Below are 16,173 nucleotides of genomic sequence, written 5' to 3' on the forward strand. Positions count from 1 at the left end.
GGTGCAGGTGGGGGCCAGAGCTGGGGCAGCAGGGGGTGTGGGCGGGGGAGAGTCCAGGGCTGGGGCGGCAGGAGATGCGGGTGGGGGGAGAGCCCAGGGCTGGGGCACCAGGGGGGTGCAGGTGGGGGCCAGAGCTGGGGCAGCAGGGGGTGTGGGCGGGGGAGAGTCCAGGGCTGGGGCAACATGGGGGTCCAGGGCTGGGGTGGGGGGCGGCAAAAATCCTAGAGCTGGCTCTGTCCCTACCATTCACAGGAAGCTGCAGCATGAGGTTTCAGTTCCACTCCTTGCCCCCTCCCTTTCCTGTTAATTGCAGCCAAGGGAATGCTGGGAAATGTAGTTCTTTCCCTGCTCCAGGGCCAGCTCTATAGGCAGGGAGCTAACCAAGGAACTAGAGCTCCCAGGGCCCCCTGTTGGTTTTCAGCTCCCAGGCTGGATTCTTGCGCCCCTGCAAATTTGCCGCCCCAAGCTACTGCTTGCTTTGCTGGTGCCTAGTGCCGGCCCTGCCTCCAGGGCATGACAGTGAGAATTAGTGACCCAACAGCTTCCTTTAATTAGCATTTGTTTAGAACAAAAACATTTGAGAGAGAACAGATCTTAAAATAATGGAGCAGACTCAATGCAATGGGTGTTTCCCCCTGATGCTTGCCATTCCTGGACTGGGAAAGCACCATTCCATGGGGCCTGGCTACGTCCACACTGCAGCCGGAGCAGGGTGACTCCAGCTCAGGTAGGCACACCCGCACTAGCTGGAATCTAGCTAGCATGGCTAAAAGCAGCAGTGAAGATGGGGGTCCAGCCCACCATCACATGGGGCAACGTGAGTATGTACCCGGAGTTCCAGGGAGGCTTGTGCAGCCTCCGCTGGGATCCAGGCTGCCACGTTTTCACTGCCATTTTTAGCCATGCTAGCTAGAGCAAAGCTAGCACAAGTGTGCCTAGGCTGCAGTCACCCCTCTGACTGCTGTGCAGACGTACTCCTCTGTGCCAGCTTGAACCCCTAGACAGCTGCTGACAATGCCTCCTCTCTGCAGGGATCAGAGCTCTTCTAAACTGTTGGTAGCCTTGTGGGCTGGCAGGTCCCAGCATTGCGAAACAGGGTTTACATCAAGAAAAGGGATCTTGGAAGCAAACAGCGTGGCCAATTCTAGCATGTATCCTTATCTCGAAAGCCCTTGTGTTGCTTTTCCCACTGCCTTTATTTCCTTCAATCAATAGATGCGCAGAAAGTCTTAGAACCCCAGGTCAGGTGATCCAGTCTCCAAGTATAAATATTCTGAGATTTGTACATTGCAGCTCCTACTGTGTCCACAACATTGTGTATCACTCCATTTCTGTCACAGCACCTAAACCCGTAGGAGATGTCAGGCTTCTCTCCTCGGGGAGCCATCCTATTTATGCCACATGCTGGAGCTTCCCCAGGCCCCACATGGGGACAGGCCTAGAGAAGGTGGCTGATAAGTCTGTTGTCAGTGAACCCAGCCAGAGCTCCCAGTGTCGGTGAGACACTAAACCAAAGTCAGAAATAAATAACGGGGGAGTGTTTCTAGTTGGACTATTTGAACGTGACATGAGCAACTCTAGACTGAGCTGTGGGCACAGAACTGCTCTAATAGTGCTGTGGGATGGGGAATGCATTGAGTGCTTGGAACTCCCCGTATTGAGATACGTGGGGAGGATGGTGTTGGGGACACTCTGAATGGTGATGCTGGGGTTTTCTGTCGGGATCTCTCTGGATCTGTGGCAGGTGGATACGGGACAGTGCCACGGGTCAGTATTGGGGTCTCTGTCAGTAAAAGAAGGGAAGCCTTGGGAACCCAGCCCTGGTGTGCAGTGCTGTCTACTGACATTGCCCCATGTGTCCTTCTCTGCAGGGATTACTTCGATGGTGACGGGAAGGAGATGGTGCCCGGAGCCAGTCACGTGACAGGTAAAGAGCACTGTCCTGTATTGAAGAGCTGGTCTGCTCCCAGGTCGGGCATGGCCCTGCTGTCCGTGTGGGTGCCTCAGATCTGTGTTCTTCGCTCCTCCCACTCTTGGGATCCTTGTAAATGTCAGGAGCTTGCTGTGTGTCCCCCATCCCAGTCAGCACTGGAGGTCTAGCAGCAAACTCTGGTGTACCCCACTGGTCACCTCTCTCCAGCGCAATTCATGGCCAGTTATAATGACCCTTCCTCTGTGGTCGTTCGGCCAGCTGCAACCCCATCTGACAGCATATGTATTGCAGCTAATTCATGTTATTCTTTCGAGTACTCTGTAGCCTTGATCCACTAACTTTGTAATTCCCTCAGCAAAGCAATCCAGTTGGTCTGGGATAGCTAGTTATTTATAGACCCCAGCACATTACTCATGCTTCCATTACCCTCTCTTTTCCTCTTAATGTGTTGTCACGTGATCATGCATAGTGACCAATCTTCCATTATAACTCTTATGAGAAGGGAGAGCAAGGGTGGCTCAGTGGTTTAGGGTGCTAGCAGGGGGCTTGAGAGACCTGGATCTACCCTGCTCCACCAAAAACTTCCTGAGTGACTTGGCCAAGTCATTTAGTGTCTCTGTGCCTCGGTTCCCATTGGCACAATGGGGATTTTCACCCTGCCCCCCAGGGAAATACATCCGAGTGTGAGGTGCTCCGGTACATAAGAGAGTTCTTGCCCATGTTCTCTTTCTTTGGCTTGGGAACAAGTGCACTTCTAGACCAGTCTCACAACCATTTCCCCTGCTTCCCAGCTCCCTGGTCCAGAACTTGATTCCAGGCCCAGGCCCAGATTTCCTTCCCTGTGGACTCCTGAAAGTCCCCAGGAGCTGCCAGGGACCCTGGTACTGTCTGTGTTGTGCGTATGGTTCCTGCTGGCCCACTGAGGCCTGCAGCAGGGCCTGTGGGCTTCAGGGATGCTGCAGGGTCAGGGGCCGGAGTCAAGGTATGGTGCCTGAGGAAGCAGGGACGGGTAATAAGAAGCTGGCTGAGCACCATGCCAACCCCTGACGCTTCATTGGTGTCCGTGCTTCCTGGCTCTCTGGTACTAGTGACTTGCAGAGCAGCCTGGCTCAGCTGGTCCCATTGGACGGCAGAGCTCAGGGGCTCCCCAAGCTGACCTGTTTCCGGTACATGTCAGACAATTCAAACTGCCAAGGACATAAGGACGACTTTAGACAAAACACTTGACGCTTTGGGTAAGGCTGAGGGTTCCTGTCAGTGAGCTCAGGATAAAAAACCCTAAAAGAATGGTGTAATGTAATCACATCAGAATGGCCATACCGGGTCTGACCAATGTTCCAACTAGCCCAGTATCCTGCCTTCCGACAATGACCGGTGCCAGATGCTTCCGAGGGAATTAACGGAACAGGGCAATTTATGGAGTGATCCATCCCATTGTCCAGTCCCAGCTTCTGGCAGTCAGAGGTTTAGGGACATCCAGCGCATGGGGTCGTGTCCCTGACCATCTTGGCTAATAGCCATTGATGCACCCATGCTCCATGAACTTATCCAGTTCTTTTTTGAACAAGTTATACTTTTGGCCTTCACAGCATCCATGACAAGTTCCACAGGTTAACTGTGTGTTCTGTGAAGAAATACTTCCTTATGTATGTTTTTAATTTGCTGACTATTAATTTCATCGGGTGACCCCTAGTTCCTGTGTTGTGTGACGTGCTAAATAACACTTCCCTATTCATTTTCTCCATAACATTTGTGATTTTTATAGCTCTCTATCGTATCTCCCCCTTAGGCATCTCTTTTTTCTAAGATGAACAGTTCCAGTCTTTTTAATCTCTTCTTAGATGGAAGCTTTCCATAGATTTAATCAAATTTGTTGCCCTTCTTTGTACCTTTTCCAGTTCTAATATATCTTTTTTGAGATGGGGCGACCAGAACTGCAGGCAGTATGCAAGATGTGGGCGTACCAGGGATTTTAGTTTTGGCATTATGAACTTTCTGTTTTATTATCTATCCCTTTCTTAATGATTTCCAACATTCTGTTCACTTTTTTGACTGCCGCTGCACATTGACTGGATGTTTTCTGATAATTATTCACAATAACTCCAAGATCTTTTTCTTGAGTGGTAACAGCTAACTTAGACCCCATCATTTTGTATGTGTAATTGGGATTATTTTTTCCAAAGTGCATTACTTTGCACTTTTCAACATTGAATTGCATCTGCCATTTTGTCACCCAGTTTTGTGAGATCCCTTAATAACTCTTTGCAGTCAGGTTTGAATTTAACTATTCTGAATAATTTTGTATCGTCTGCAATTTTGCCACCTCACTGCTCACCCCCTTTTCCAAATCACTTATGAGTATGTTGAACAGCACTGGTCTCAGTACAGATCCTTGGGGGACCCAACTATTTACCTCTCTCCATTTATTTCTACCCTTTGTTTCCTATCTTTTGACCAGTTATTGATCCATGAATGGACCTTCCCTCTTATTCCATGATTGCTTACTTTGTTTAAGAGGCTTTGGTGAAGGACCTTGTCAAAGGCTTTCTGAAAGTCCAAGTACACTATATCCTCCTGATCACCCTTGTCCATGTGCCTGTTTGACTATCTCAAAGAATTCTAATAGATTGGTGAGGCATGATTTCCCTTTACAAAAGCCATGCTGTCTCTTCCCCAACGTATCGTGTTTATCTATGTGTCTGATAATTCTGTTCTTTACTGTAGTTATAAACAAAACAAGCCCCTGAAATCCAGAGAGGGTCAAGCAAATAACCTTAACTGACCCCTACAGTGATACCCTGAGAAACCACCCAGGAACTCTGAGACAACCTTATCCATCCATCACAAAGCATTTCAACTCCTGGGTGAGCACAAAGGCTAGATAATATTGTCCCATTTAGCTTGAGTAGTTAGCCAATATATGGGGTCTTGTCGGGTTGTTTCCCTTAGGAGGAGAAATTGATGATACAAATCAAATGTTTCTTTGGTGCAATCCTGTTTATTTACAAAGAATGTATGGTAGGAACAACCAACAGCAGGGAGTTACTGGCTGACAATACTAAGTCTGCTGCCAGCCAGCACTTTGTGCCAAAGAAGCTCTTTTGGCTTCCTTTCAGGGCCACACGACCCCTGGTTCTCTGACTTTCTCCTGGCTTTTCTGGCTTCTTTCTGCTTCTCACACCCACCTCTGCCATTCAATTAATGCCCTAGCTCAGGAGAGGATTTACCATGAAACAGACTGTGCGGTGGCACGGGGCCCTCAATGATAGGGGGGCCCCCAAAATGCAGGACAAATATCTGACAACCTGCCCCCGAGTCCTGGCTGGTGGCGCAGCAGGGCGCAGGCAGGCAGGTTGCCTGCATGCCATGGCTGGTGGTCTCACGCCACTCCCGGAAGCGGTCGGCTGCTGGCACGTGTCTGCGTTCCCCTGGTGGGGGGGGGCTCCACGCGCTGCCCCCCTGGGCAGCGCATGGAGACCTGCTGCCCCCCAAGGGGCGCACAGACACGTGCCAGCAGCAGCACAGCAGGGCTAAGGTGGCTCCCTGCCTGCTCTGCCTCCCTCCCTCCACGCTGCTTTGCTCCCGGAAGCGGTCGGCATGTCCCTGCAGCCCCTGGGGGTTGGGGGTGGGTGTCTCTGTGCGCTGCCCCCGCCCCAAGCGCTGACTCCGCAGTTCCCATTGGCCGAGAACTGCGACCAATGGGAGTTGCGTGGGCGGTGCCTGCGGGCAGCAGCACATGGAGACCCCTTGGCCCCCCCTGCCTAGGAGCCGCTGCTGAAGGGGTGTGTGTACTGGTCGTTTTGGGAGCTGTGCTGCCCAAGGTAAGCACTGCCCCCCTGCCCACCTCCCACACCCCAACCCCCGGCCCCAGCCCGGAGCCTGCACCCCACACCCAAACTTCCTTCCAGAGCCTGCACCCCTCACTCTCTCCCACACCCCTGCCCAGAGACCACACCCAAACATCCTCCCAGAGCCTGCACCCCCTCCTGCACCTCAACCCCCGCCCCAATCAAGGTACCTCACTTTATTTTCATTTACTTTCCATTACTTATAATATAGGAGGAGAATGAAGAAAAAAAGAATGAAAAACGGGGGGTGGGGCAAGGGGGTGAAGATAAGAGAGAATGTTCTTTTTCTTGGCTGGGTCTCGGGGGTGTGTGTGTGAAAATGAAGCTGCGCACAGGGCCCCACTAACTCTAAATCCGCCACTGCCCCAGCCCTTGGCATTTGCCATCAGTTCCCAGGGAAACTCCTCCTATATTCCCTGAGTTAGTTCTTGCTCAGGTCTTCCATGTGGCCAGTGCTTTGCATGGTGGTGTCTATTGGTTCAGCTATCTTTCTCCATAAAGAAGCTTAAATGCTTGTTCCATTTATCCAGAATGGAGGACAGCTATCATATCCATCAACTTCAGTGAGGTCTGTGACTGTCCATAGAATAAAGACCTGCTTTTTGGCAGCTACCAACATCCTCCAGCATAACAATAAATTACTCTTAATTGTACAGCTTGCAAAATCTGGGTGCAGAAAAAGCTGGACTTTCTAAATTCCTGATTAGTCCTGCAGGCTGTAATTCCCTCTTCTTCACTAAGGCACCAGTTATATTCGGTAAATACTGTATCTACAAGGAATGTACTCCCAGACCTCAGTCATGATATTATAGCACTTGGCATGATGAGAATAAAGGGATTAGTCGTGTGACAAAGATTGGAGGTGCCAGGACAGGGGCTACTCTAAATTTTAGGTGTTTTTGCAGCAACTGACTGTTGGCTTTGTAAAGCCCTTATGAAAAACTGACGGGGTAGCTGGGAGATGGGCATGGCATGACCACTGTACCAGTACACGGACCTCACAGAATTAAAATGGCCATGAGTGTAATCTAGGAACTTCAAGCTCACAGGAAAAGTCCTTGGATCCCAAAATAACCCAGTTTACATTGTACCAATGTGATGCTGCAAATACCTGCTGGCGTGAACGATGGGGTGTGAAATCCAGCTCTAAGCCTAGATGTGTGAAGGACGTAGCAAGGCAGGTTTGGAGGCTGGCATTCCTGATACAGGAATCCCAGGGTGAGGTTCTCTGGCCTGGGTGATGGAGGAGGTCAGAGTGGATGAGCGCAATGGTCCCTTCTAACTTTAAAAGCTGTGGCTTGCTCCAGGGAAGAGTTAAGGTTGTTTGGGAGCCTTACTGGTACATTTCCATAATTTCATATAATAGCTTCGCTTTGTAATTTAACCTTGACTCTGAATTTCCTGAGTTTCCAATGATTGTTAAGTGGGAAAATTTCAGCATTCCTGTAAAGCAATGTTACCCTCAAATGATGACTATTTAGTCTTAAATTACTGATAGGTGCTTTAACTCCAGCTTGATGCAGTTTTTATCTGGAGGTATGATCCAGTTTTGCTCGCCAAGCATATATATGAAACAGACACTTCACGCACTTGAACTGCATTTCCTCTGTGCTCCCTTTCCAGCTGTTCTCTGCCATGCCCCAGAGCACGGGAACCTAGGCATCTCCGATGAGGACCCCCTGAGGCAGACACCCACGTTGGGACTCTTTGAGACAGCCCATCACCCAGTGCCGGATCAGACTCTGCCAGGCCTTGAGCAGAGCCCTCTAATGCAGACTCATGTCCTCAGTGACCTGGAGATGGGCCCTGTAGTGCAGACCCAAACCCTGCGAGATTTTGAGAAGGTAAGTCCCACCCTGGGGGCAAACTTGTCCTGATGTCAATGGGAACTTTGCAGGCGCGAGGGCTGGATAACATGGGGGACTGCAGATCCAGCCTGTTATTCCTAATGCAAATAGAACAGTTCACGTGATGTTCTACCTTGCTCTTTTGTCTGCTGGCTCAGGTTATATGTTTAGGGCCTTGTGTTATTTCTCTCGTAAAGGTCTGTCCCAATTTCCCTTGCATCTCTGTGAGCTCCTGTTGCTTTCTGGCATCATCCATTGCTGGAAGCATATACAGTAATAGTGGTTCTGGGGAGTCCCAACCAGGGCTGAGCCTCATCTTCACAGCTCTGTGCTGCTTGTGTTTGCACTGAAGTGCCTCCTGGACGCACATGAAGCTTGCCAGGTAGTCCTGGGGTACAGAGTGATTTGATGGGCTGGTTAGGACTGAGGCTTCAACTCTCAGCGCTCTTTGATCTTCTCTAGAGTCTGTAGCCTTTTTTGCCTTTGGCCTATGCCAGTTCAATGAGCAGTGTTGTGGTTTCCAGATGATCAGAAGAGACTGGGTTACAGGAGTGGGTTATTTCCTTACTGGGCGAGAAGTGAGTTGAGACGAACATACTCCTCTTGGACAGAGGGCCAGAGGACACCCTCTAGCTTGCAGAAATAGCATCCCTTTCAGAACTCCTACAAAACTGCTCTATGCTCCAATCCCACCCAGACTAAAGGGGAAGTTGCTAGAGACAGATATAAATAATAAACTAGGAATAGTAGAAAATTGATAAGGGAAACAAAGGGACACAAGGAGACCTTTATGGCCAGCAGAGTTAAGGACAATAAGGAGTTTTGCAAGCATATTATGAACAAAAAGAATCCTGACAATGGTATTGGTCCATTACTAGATGGAAATGGTAGAATTATCAGTAATGCAGAAAAGGCTGAAGTGTTCAATAAATATTTCTGTTCTTTTTTTTGGGGGTGGGGGTGAGATGTAGTCCTATCATATGGTGGTAACATACTTTCCATTCCACTGGTTTAACATCCTCCTGAGATACAGCTGTTACTAAAGTTAGACATTTTTAAATCAGCAGATAACTTGCATCCAAGAGTTTTAAAAGAGCTGGCTGAGGATCTTGTTGGACTGTTACTGTTGATTTCAATAAGCCGTGAAATACTGGTGAAGTTCTAGAAGCATGGAAAAAAGCTGATGTTGTGCCAGCATTTAAAAAGGGTAAATTATAGGCCTGTCAGTCTCACATTGATTCTGAGAAAGATAATGGAACAACTGATATGGGACACATTTAATAAAGAATTAAAGGAGGTGTGACAGACCCAGACCAGTGGGGTACAGGGGAGTCCGGAAGAGATACTAGCGGTTCTGGTCATCTTCCGATACATGAGGAGACTACCACCAGACCTTCGTGCCTGGGTAAGCCAGAACGAATCCTCCACCTATGACGAGGTTGTCGCCCTGGTAGAGAGGCGAAGGACAGTGAGGGAGCTGACCCGACCAGTTAAGGAAGAGGCAGCCCGGGTTAAACTAGCAGCATCAATCCCTAAAGTTCGGGTGACTGGGCCACCAGGAGGGCCCAGGTGGAAAAAGAGAGAGGCTGAAGGCCCATCAGAGGCCACAAAGAGTCGGAGCACTAAGGGAGAAGAGGATTGTGATGTTAGACTGCCCAAACCAAGAGACCGGGGAACGCCTAGGGCTCCATACAGATGTTATGCCTGCGGGGAGTGGGGACACATAGCTGCACAGTGTCCCAATGCTGAGGAGCCTATGCAGTGTAACCTGGGGAACTGGGCAGATCCATGCTCCCTAATCCACCTTGTGGGGGTCTCACTAACCCCACATATGTATACCAGACCAGTGAAACTAAATGGGGTAGGGACCACGGCACTGGTTGATTCGGGGAGTGCTATCACGCTTATCTCAGGGAAGCTCGTGAAGTGTAGTCAGCTGCTGCAGGCTAAACGTACGGGGATAACATGTGTCCATGGGACAGTTAGTTACTACCCCACCATCCCAGTAAAAATCGAGATCCAAGGGAACACTACTGAGGTAGCAGCAGGTGTAGTCCCTAAACTCTCATACCCAGTGCTCATCGGGAGGGACTTCCCAGGGTTTGGAAACTTACTCCCAGTAGGGGGATTGGAGAAAGATGGGGACCCTAAAATTGGTGAGGCATCCACAGCAGACTGTCAACCCCCAATCTTCTCTGAAATATCCCCAGATTTGTTCTCCACTCCCAGACAGGGTAAAAAGACAAAAAGGGAAAGAAGGGCAGCTAAGGCCTTGGGAACCCGAATACTGACCCAAAGCCAGAGGGTCGCTCTTGTAGGTAGGCGGATCCGCGCAGCTGAAAAGGAGGCCACGCAGGAGAGAGAAGCACCTGAGTCTGACCCCCACCCTAATGCTTCTGAACCAGTAGAGGCAACAGAGACTGGGCCCCTAGATCTTGGGCAGATTAGCCCCGGGAGAGGAAATTTTGGACAGGACCAGGCAGAAGACCCAAGGTATGACAACATTAGGAAGGAGGTGACTGAAATAGATGGGGTCCCCGTGGAAGGGAAAACCCAGGGACCAGGACCCTACTTCATAATGAAGAAGGATCTCTTATACCAGGTTGCACCAGCACAGGGGCAGAAGGTACAGCAGATCCTAGTACCTCAAAAACACCAGAACGCTGTATTAAGTCTTGCTCATAGTCATCTTTTTGGGGGGCATTTGGGGGTAGAGAAGATCCTGGCACGAGTCCTACAACGGTTCTTCTGGCCCGGAGTACATGAAGAAGTGCGGAGGTACTGTGCCTCCTGCCCGGAGTGTCAGCTGCACAGTCCCCGTCCCCACTTGAGGGCACCTTTAGTACCCCTTCCCATCATAGAGGTCCCCTTCGAGTGAATAACCATGGACCTAGTGGGACCCCTGGAGAAGACGGCTCGGGGCCACCAATACATACTTGTTGTTTTGGACTATGCTACTCGCTACCCAGAAGCCGTCCCCCTGCGGAACACAGCCTCTAAAACTATAGCCAAAGAGCTGGTGGGGATCTTTGCCCGAATGGGGCTACCGAAGGAGATATTAACCGACCAAGGAACCCCATTTATGTCGAAGCTAATGAAGGACCTCTGTACGCTGCTCCATATACATACCCTGAGAACTTCGGTCTACCATCCGCAGACTGATGGGTTGGTAGAAAGGTTTAACCGAACCCTCAAGGCTATGATAAGGAAGATGGTAAGTCGGGACAGGAAGGATTGGGACACCCTATTACCCTACCTTATGTTCACTATCCGGGAGGTACCTCAGGCCTCAAATGGGTTTTCCCCCTTCGAGTTACTATATGGGCATCACCCCCGTGGCATACTAGATATCGCCAAAGAGATCTGGGAAGAGGAACCCAATGAGGGGAGAAATATAATAGAGCATGTAATGCAGATGCGAGACCGGATAGCCCGGGTTACCCCTATTGTACGGGAACATTTGGAGAAGGCACAGGAAGCCCAGCGAACCTATTACAATCGCCAGGCAAAAGTGCGACAGTTCCAACCAGGGGATCGGGTTATGGTGTTGGTACCCACGGCAGAAAGCAAGCTTCTGGCCCAATGGCAGGGGCCCTATGAGGTGGTTGAACCCGTGGGGGAAGTAACCTACAAGGTGCGGCAGCCAGGACGCAGAAAACAAGAACAGATTTATCACGTTAACCTTCTGAAACCCTGGCATGCACAAGAGGCATGCACAACGGTCCAAAAAGACCTAACCCAGGAAAACAAGCCTTCCAAACAGGTGAGAGTGTCTCCCGATTTAACACCAGACCAGAAGAATGAGGTGTCTGAGATGATCTTCCGGAACCAAGATGTGTTCTCGACAAAACCGGGTCGAACAACCGAGACATATCACCACATCGTCACGAACCCTGGGGCCAGAGTAACAATGAGGCCCTATCGGGTGCCAGCGGCAAGGAGGGAGGAAATAAAAGCAGAAGTAAAAAAAATGCTGGAGCTGGGGATCATCGAAGAATCCCACAGTCAGTGGTCCAGTCCAATCGTGCTGGTGCCCAAACCTGATGGCACCACAAGATTTTGCAACGACTTCCGGCGACTAAACGAAGTATCCCAATTCGACGCGTACCCCATACCTCGCATAGATGAGTTAGTGGACCGTCTGGTTAATGCCCGGTACTTGACTACCCTAGACTTGACAAAGGGGTACTGGCAGATTCCCCTTTCAGAAGACGCAAAGGAAAAGACTGCGTTCTCTACACCAGAGGGTCTTTTTCAATATACTGTCCTTCCTTTTGGACTACATGGGGCCCCAGCTACCTTCCAGCGCCTCATGGACAAGCTATTACGCCCGCATAACAGTTATGCTGCTGCCTACTTGGACGATGTGGTCATTCATACCCCAGACTGGGAAACCCACCTGGAGAAGGTGGAGGCAGTCCTCGATACCTTCAGGCGAGCTGGCCTTACAGCAAACCCTGCCAAGTGCGCTGTAGGGTTTACAGAGGCCAAATATCTTGGCTACATTATGGGAAAAGGTCTGGTAAAACCCCAAGTGAACAAGTTAGAGGCCATCCAAAATTGGCCCCGACCAAGGAGCAAGAAACAAGTCCGGGCGTTCCTAGGTGTGGTGGGGTATTACCGACGTTTTATCCCCCACTTTGCCACAAGGGCAAGCCCCCGACAGACCTAGTGAAAGCCCGTGGACCTGATCTGGTGAGATGGTCTGACGCAGCAGAGGAAGCATTCACAGACCTACGGACTGCCCTCTGCAGTAACCCCGTACTGATAGCCCCTGATTTCACCAAGGAGTTTATCCTGCAGACGGATGCATCGGAAGTAGGGTTGGGGGCCGTTCTATCACAGATGGTCGGGGAGGAGGAACACCCAATTCTATACCTCAGTCAGAAACTCCTTCCAAGGGAACAAAAATATGCAGTGGTGGAGAGAGAATGCCTCGCTGTAAAATGGGCCATGGAAACATTGCGCTACTACCTGCTCGGGCGCAGATTTGTCCTCGTGACCGACCATGCCCCTCTTCAATGGATGCAGCGGAACAAGGAGAAGAACACAAGGGTGACCAGATGGTTCTTATCCCTCCAACCTTTCCAGTTCCGTGTGCAACACAGAGCAGGGAGCCGTCATGGCAACGCCGATGGCTTGTCACGTGTGCATTGTCTGGCGTCCCACGCTGCCCAACCCCTTGGCGTTGAGCGGGGGGAGGGATATGTGACAGACCTAGACCAGTGGGGTACAGGAGTCTGGTAGAGGGCAAATACACTGGTCACTGGATGAGTAGTTTTCTGTTCCCTGAGTGACCAGAGAAGGGGCTGCACTAGAGTAATCAGGAACCTGCTAGACCCAGTTAAGGCAGGCAGGCTAATTAGGACACCTGGAGCCAATTAAGAAGAAGCTGCTAGAATCAATTAAGGCAGGCTAATCAGGGCACCTGGGTTTTAAAAGGAGCTCACTTCAGTTTGTGGTGCGAGTGTGAGGAGCTGGGAGCAAGACGCGCAAGGAGCTAAGAGTGAGAGGGTGTGCTGCTGGAGGACTGAGGAGCACAAGCGTCATCAGACACCAGGAGGAAGGTCCTGTGCTGAGAATAAGGAAGGTGTTTGGAGGAGGCCATGGGGAAGTAGCCCAGGGAGTTGTAGCTGTCATGCAGCTGTTACAGGAGGCACTATAGACAGCTGCAGTCCACAGGGCCCTGGGCTGGAACCCGGGTTCCCCCCAAACCTCCCAATTGACCTGGACTGTGGGTTCTTCCAGAGGGGAAGGTCTCTGGGCTGTTCCCCAACCCACATGGTGAATCTCTGAGGCAAGAAAATCCGCCAATAAGCGCAGGACCCACCAAGATAGAGGAGGAACTTTGTCACAGTGGGTAATATAATTAATGCCAATCAACATGGGTTAATGGAAAACAGATCCCGTCAAACTAACTTGATTTTTTTATGAGATGACAAGGTTGATTGATAAAGGTAATAGTGTTGGTGTAATAAACTTAGCCTTTCTGTAAGGCATTTGACTTGGTACTGCATGACATTTAGATTAAAAAAATTAGAACAATATAGAATTAACATGGCACTCATTAAAAGCGTTAAACACTGGCTAATTGATAGGTCTCAAAATGTAATTGTAAATGGGGAATCATCATTGAGCAGATCTGGTTCTAGTGGGGTCCTGCAGGGCTTGGTTCTTGGCCCTACGCTATTTAACATTTTTATCAATGACCTGTAAGAAAATGTCAAATCATCACTGATAAAGTTTGCAGATGACACAAAAAGTGAGGGAGTGGTAAGCAGTGAATAGGACAGGTCACTGATACAGGGTGATGTGGATCAGTTGGTAAGCTGGGTGCAAACAATGTGCATTTTAATACAGCTAAAAGTAAATGTGTACATCTGGGAACAAAGCATGTAGGTCGTACTTACAGGATGGGGGACTCTATCCTGCGAAGCAGTGACTCTGAAAAAGATTTGGGGTCGGTGTTGGATAATCAGCTGAACATGAGCTCCCAGTGCCATGTTGTAGCCAAAAAAGGTAATGTGATTCTTGGATGCATAATTGGGAATCTCGAATAAGACCAGAGAGGTTATTTTACCTCTATATTTGGCACTGTTGTGACTGCTGCTAGAATATTGTATCCAGTTCTGGTGTCCACGATTCAGGAAGAAAGTGGATAAACTGGAGAGGGATCAGAGAAGAGCCATGAGAATGACTAAAGGATTAGAAACCCTATAGTGGTAGACTCCAGGAGCTCAGTCTGCTTATCTTAACAAAGAGAAGGTTAAGGGGTGACTTGATCACAGTCTGTAAGTACCTACGTGGGGAACAAATATTTGATAATGGGCTCTTCAGTCTAGCAGAGAAAGTTTAAATTCAGACTGGAAATAACGGGTAAATTTTGAACAGTGAGTGTAATTAACCATTGGAACAACTTACCAAGGGTTGTGGTGGATTCTCCATCGCTGACAATTTTAAAATCAAGACTGGATGTTTTTCTAACAGATCCGCTCTAGGAATTATTTGGAAGCAGTTCTCTGGCGTGCATTATACAGGGGGTCAGACTAGGTGATCACAATGGTCCACTATCTATTGAGATAGCTTCTGCTCCCAAGACGTGGTGTCCTCTGCCCTATACCGGCCTCTGTCCCACCACAAAGGGTTTATCTACACTTCAGTGCACTAAAGTAGAGTGTAGCTGCAGCAGCAGGCTCTGCGGGAGGGTCTAGGTGCCCTGAGTATGTGCCTAGGGTCTCTGACAGACGTGCCCTTGGCACGGCTAGCCCCTCCTGCTGGTCTCGTTGCAATGGCTACCGTCTGTCTTGAGCGCACCAGCTCAGTGAGAGCTAGCTCAGGTACTTCTCCTTGAGCCGGGAACCACCGCCCTCCCCGGCTCCAGGCACACCCAAACACGGTTACATCTTTTAACATCAGGTGGGATGGGCACCATATGAGAACCCAGACAGACAGACGTACCTGGGCTGGCATGACAAGTGGGTTTCTGCTGTTGGTGTCTCTTTCTGGTGTCCTCCCTCTCTCCTGACTCCCCTGCCCCTGGCAACTATGCTCCTCGCTCTTCCGCCCTGGAGCAGCCTCTGCTCCCTCACTTCTGCCTTTTCTCCCCTCCTGTTATAGCAGCAGTGACCCTGGCCCCTCCACTCCCTGCCTCCGCCTCTGCTTTGGCTGGGGGAGACTCCCGCGAGTGGGCTCAAAGCTGTAGAATTTGTTGTGTCTCCTTCATGGGGCGCCTGTGCTGGAGCCAGGGAAAGCAAAGGGCTTTGATGGATGGATCTATCGAATCCCACCCCTAAGGGCTGGGCTCAGGAGTCACCCAGGGGTTTAACTGCCGGCGCGTGACATAAAAGCAATGCAGCCTGAGGGCAGCTGCCCAGTGTTCGACACAGCTGTAGATCAACAGGGGGCGTTACTGCGCGGCAGGCTGGTGTGGAGAGGATTCCCACCCCGGCCTGCTGTGCACTAAGTCTCTGTGTCTGCCAGCCCCCTGTGCAGAGCAGGCCCTGTGGCATAAGCACAATCTCATGGCTGGAGCGAGGACATAAGGGCAGACGCCATGGCTCCCCGCAGTGGGCATTGCAAGGGGACCAGGAACACAGGCTCGCGGGGTGCTGGCAAGAGCTGGCCACATCATGGGGTCTGAGCAAAGCAATGCACCACAGGTGGCTTTCGCAGGCAGTCGTACCCCTGCTTGCTATTGCATTGCCAAGGATCCTAGCCGAGGAGAGGCAGGGATGGTTCCAGGGAGGTAGGGCCAAGCCTGTGGGATATTGCAGGCTTATTTACCCTGGATGGTTACCTGGATTCTTCTCACAGATTCGAGGGGGCAGTTAGCAACACCGGGGGTTGGGGGATTTGAGAGGTAGCGATTAGCCTGTTTGCTTACTGAGAGCAGTATTACCAACCCCTTGTGATCAAAACTCATGAGTGAGGCCCCCCAACATGATGAGATTGAGGCATGAACTACTGGGAGTCTATCTTTAGCCCCCACAGTCCATATTTTCTGGACCATTACTCAGCACCATTGGCACGTGGTTGAAGCATGTGT

At 50.3% G+C, this 16,173-nt stretch overlaps 1 protein-coding gene across 1 annotated transcript in view; it reads left to right on the forward strand.

Annotated features, from left to right (window-relative positions):
- Positions 1 to 16,173, forward strand: part of LOC113407232 (myomegalin-like) — a 60,553-nt gene that overhangs the window by 12,836 nt on the left and 31,544 nt on the right. The window contains exons 2-3 of the mRNA XM_026655471.1: positions 1,872 to 1,927; positions 7,405 to 7,625. Of these exons, the coding sequence (XP_026511256.1) occupies positions 1,872 to 1,927; positions 7,405 to 7,625 (277 nt within the window). The remainder of the gene's footprint in view (positions 1 to 1,871; positions 1,928 to 7,404; positions 7,626 to 16,173) is intronic.

The sequence above is a fragment of the Terrapene carolina genome, unplaced genomic scaffold, assembly GCF_002925995.2.
Source record: "Terrapene carolina triunguis isolate 2854851 unplaced genomic scaffold, T_m_triunguis-2.0 Scaffold210, whole genome shotgun sequence".
Taxonomy (NCBI): domain Eukaryota; kingdom Metazoa; phylum Chordata; order Testudines; family Emydidae; genus Terrapene; species Terrapene triunguis.